We start from the raw sequence: 3,997 nt of genomic DNA on the forward strand, positions 1-3,997 counted from the left end.
TCAATACATCCTGTACTCACAGAAGGAGGTGATGCAAAATCTTCACATAGTGGCCTCATCTGTCGTGCCACATTAATCAACATACACCCCTATGACAAAAACTTTTTCCCCGACCGGCATGCTTCAAAAACTCTTTCGGATTTTAGGTCAAAATTTGAAGGAATTGCCCGTTTTTACACTAAAACTTGTAAAATTTTACCTGTTTTCTTTAAGGAAAACTCAAAACCTAGCCTGGATTTTATGATTTTGGTTGGTTAAAATTACACTAAAGGCCTGTTTTCTGTGAACACAATACCTATCGATGATCGTACAAGGACAAAATGTTTCCAATTTTCTGGATAATACTTTAATTGGAAAGATCTGCCATTCCTGCAAAATTGGTCAATACAAAAGCCTCTTGTGTTCTTTCTTTGTTTATGGGGAGGCAAATGGGGAAGGATCAGCACCTGGGTTCCAATCTACAAAACATCGTACATGAGTGGCCTTAAAATGCTACCACTACAAGCATGAGAACCAGCAGGACCATGGAGATCTGTTTCTTTATAGAAGAGGAACCAGATGAACCATAAGCCAGCTGAATAGCGAACTCACATGAACCATTGGAAGGGTTTTCACTCACAATACGCCCTAATCCATTGAAAGAGCAGGCACCCACATCCTGATTTTGCCTCTGAAAATATGCATTGAAGGCATACGACGCATTCCCACTTGCATTTAAGTAGGTATTGCACGAGCTTCCATAGCCAAGTGCTGTACAATCTGCATTGTTGCAAGCATATTGAACACTGTCAGGCAATGTGGATGTGTCCACAATGCTAGAATCAAAGATGCACCATTGCTGCGCTAGATATTCGACGCCTACTGCTCCAGTTATTTTCTCCTCATTATTACTGGAGAAAGAGAGTGAATATTTGGGTTTCCCATCATACTGGAACAAACCCCAATGCCTTTCAAACCCGCCAAGCGATATATCCTTCAGATCCTCATCTATCAAACTGAGCATATAGAAATTGATGACTGTGTTTGGTTGTCTTGGTGTTCCGCTTGCCAAATGATCGAGAAAACCCTGATTAAACCTCTGTGCATTACTTGAATTTGCATTTATACCTCCGTCTGTCGGCCAGCCTATAGCTCCCACTATGATGCTCAAATTGGAATATCCCAAATTCGACAGCGCAATCACCACGGAATCATACGAAATATCGAATACATTGTGGTAAACGTATGTACCATCTGCAACAGGGGATGCCTCACGGTCAAAAAAGGCATCATCTACGACATAACTTCTATTGCTATAAACAGTTAAAAATGGGTTGATGTTGATGGTAAATGGGCACCCATTCTGTGCTAAAAAAGCGGCAATTTGGGTTACTACTGGAGCTATGCCCTCTTTGAAGATGGCTTGAGATGGAAGGCCAGCATTCAAGAGGACATCGAAACTCATTGGGACTGTTGCCTTCACTTGATCCTGTATGTCGGCATTGTGAAGTGCATTTTGGATGTTCTTGAGAGCAGGGTAAATAGATGCAGAGTATGTATCATTGTAGCCTTCTTTGAATGGCTCATCGCCAACTGCAACATATCTAGAGAGATTACACAAAGCAAGCCAATCATAAGCTACTTCCGAAGCAATGATGCTTTCTGTCCGCAATCAGTAACTCTCGCAAAGATCAATCATGACTACAACTCCCTAACTCTTTTACACCGTGTTTCTAGGTGTTTGTGAGCATGCATACATGTGTGTGCGCACGCACGCACGCGCAAACACACACATACATACACACACACACACATGCAACAAACAAACAGACCCAGAGACCTCAACTTCTACAACATCTTGTTGGGTAAAGGGCCAATGTGTGCTCTCTCTTTCTCTTAAAATTTCTTACATAGTCACTGATATAAAGACACATTGACATACCTTATATTTGTCCCACTCAGCCTGAAGCGCACCACATTGTTCTGCACCCAAAGGGTTGCTTGAGCAGAGTCTTCCATGGCAATGAGCAGAGTGTTAGAAATGCCCACCATGACCTCGATGTCGCTATTGGCCAGCGCCCGGAGCACACTAGTATCAGAGTTGAAGAGCTTCACTTTGTCCACCTGGTTGGCCTTGAGCAAGCTAACCATTGTCTGAGGCGGCAGGGCATGCGAAATTTGAGTACCCCAGTTTACGCCAACCGCACGAGCTAGGGCACAGCAGAGCGTGCAGGCGAGGAGGACAACCCAATGTACCTGGTGATAATCCATTGAGAGCAGAAGAGCAAGAAAGTGTGGTCAAGGTAGTGAAGTGCAGGCTCAAGCTAGTAGAGGACTGTGAAGATGATGAAATGAGAAAGCAGAGAGGAGAGCCTAATGTCACTCTTCTCTGCAGGTCTTCTCAACAGAAAGCAGAGATTATGATCCCATAAACAAGAACAGAGCTTTGTCTAACCGAGGCTCCGATGCTTCTAATTAGCTTACCAAAGAAGAGTGCCCTGCTGCGGAGCTTCCTCATGAGTCATGGGCTGATTGTACTCTGCCAATCTAGTAACATCCTCTGCTACAAGTTTTCATAATGAGCATCTGCTTTGAAAAACTGGAATAAAAAGTACCATCTTGAAAGGTTTAAGTTTTTACTAGTCTGTCTTGGAAAAGACCATTTGCAGTCCTAGGCTCCTAGCTTTTTCACCTCTGACTCTGTGTGACTCAGTGTGAGGCAGCAATTAGGTTTTTTTTTTTTTTTTTTTTGTGGCAACACGAGTATTCCTGCTTGCATGTCACGAAATATGGCCGTGAGCACTACGAGGGTCACCTTGCCGCATTCGAACCCATGACCCAAGTCACAGCGGACGAATGTTCAACCAACCAAGCTACCGGTTAAGTTTTCACGTTCCATGAAAGTAACTTGCTGACATAACTCATCAGCCAAGTTTAAGTCCTTGACTTGTTCGCAAATTTCATCAATAAACAACCCCACCATAATGAGTGTTCAAGGTTGAGAACCTGACTTAAACATGAAGGGACTAAACTGAGTCACAAACATGCTTTACCTTATTGTAAGCAACGCCTACTAGAGCGATACATTCTTGCTAATTGGATTGCTTGGTGCTAACGTACGTGCTTTGCATACCCTTTAGCACAAGAGTACACTTGTAACTTGTATATTCTTGCTAATTGGATTGCTTGGTGCTAACATACGCACTTTGCATACCCTTCAATACAAGAGTACACTTGTAACTTGTAATCTACCTATCCTCTTTGGATTCTGACAGTATTGAGATGTGTTTTTTTCCACAGTTTACAGACAGTCATCCCAGATGACTGATAAACGGGGATCGTAATATCATACAACATTGCTGAGCAAACAACAATGTCCTGAATAACCATCTTGGTTATCTTGGAAGATCCACAAGCACCCAAACCGAGCCATGACCTCTATTGGTGATTAGTAGACCCAAAAGTAATCTCATAGAGATACTGCACATAGAGTGCAAAATTCTTCATAGCACTAATGTGATGAATATGCATGCCGCTCCAAATCAGCATTTGCTAAACACTAGGGCCCATAACACCTAGTGTGCATACATTTAGCAATAATTAGATCCGAACCTGTATATCCATGATCATCCTTGCCAATACTTATGGCGAATGTGATGCTCCTAGCACACATTAAAGAGGAATGTAAATAGTTCTGAAAAGAAACTAAATATTTCTGTTGCAATCAGTTGCAAGCCTTGCTGAAAGGTTTAAACCATAATAGAAGGTGAAACATTGATCACTTCTAGGTACAAACAATGAAACCTTTTCATTAACAACTCATAGTCTTGCTATATGCTAAAACAACCATCTGTAATGTTGGTTAGCTGCACTTGTGCCTTAACAAGTCATTCTAAGTATCCAACAATTTTTGGCCACCGAAATTGTTCCTGATACGACGTGCCAAAAAGGTCTATAAAAGGGATTTGACCAGCACTTAGGGACTTTGTCGTGACACATACTCGAAATAGTGGGCACT

The 3,997-nt window shown here is 42.2% G+C and overlaps 1 protein-coding gene across 2 annotated transcripts; it reads right to left on the reverse strand.

Annotated features, from left to right (window-relative positions):
* Positions 1-342: 342 nt before the first annotated feature.
* Positions 343-2,593, reverse strand: LOC147440974 (glucan endo-1,3-beta-glucosidase 8-like). 2 transcript variants are annotated; one of them, XM_086482758.1, is made up of 3 exons: positions 2,464-2,571; positions 1,922-2,235; positions 343-1,583 (listed from the first exon to the last, which is right to left on the reverse strand). In XM_086482758.1, exons 2-3 carry the CDS (start codon positions 2,128-2,130, stop codon positions 485-487), a joined length of 1,308 nt encoding a protein of 435 aa, XP_086338884.1. In that variant the 5' UTR covers positions 2,131-2,235; positions 2,464-2,571; the 3' UTR covers positions 343-484. The 2 variants fall into 2 exon arrangements, with proteins under 2 accessions (XP_086338884.1, XP_086338883.1); XM_086482757.1 differs by having other exon boundaries at positions 1,922-2,593.
* Between the last annotated feature and the right edge of the window lie 1,404 nt (positions 2,594-3,997).

Source organism: Adiantum capillus-veneris, chromosome 15, assembly GCF_014529385.1.
Source record: "Adiantum capillus-veneris isolate H3 chromosome 15, ASM1452938v2, whole genome shotgun sequence".
Taxonomy (NCBI): Eukaryota; Viridiplantae; Streptophyta; class Polypodiopsida; order Polypodiales; family Pteridaceae; genus Adiantum; species Adiantum capillus-veneris.

Coding starts and splice junctions, on each gene's coding strand:
- LOC147440974 (XM_086482757.1), bottom strand. CDS start 2,250: ATGGATTATCACCAGGTACATTGGGTTGTCCTCCTCGCCTGCACGCTC. Junction 1,584..1,921: donor CTGAGTGGGACAAATATAAG/GTATGTCAATGT, acceptor TAATCTCTCTAG/ATATGTTGCAGTTGGCGATG.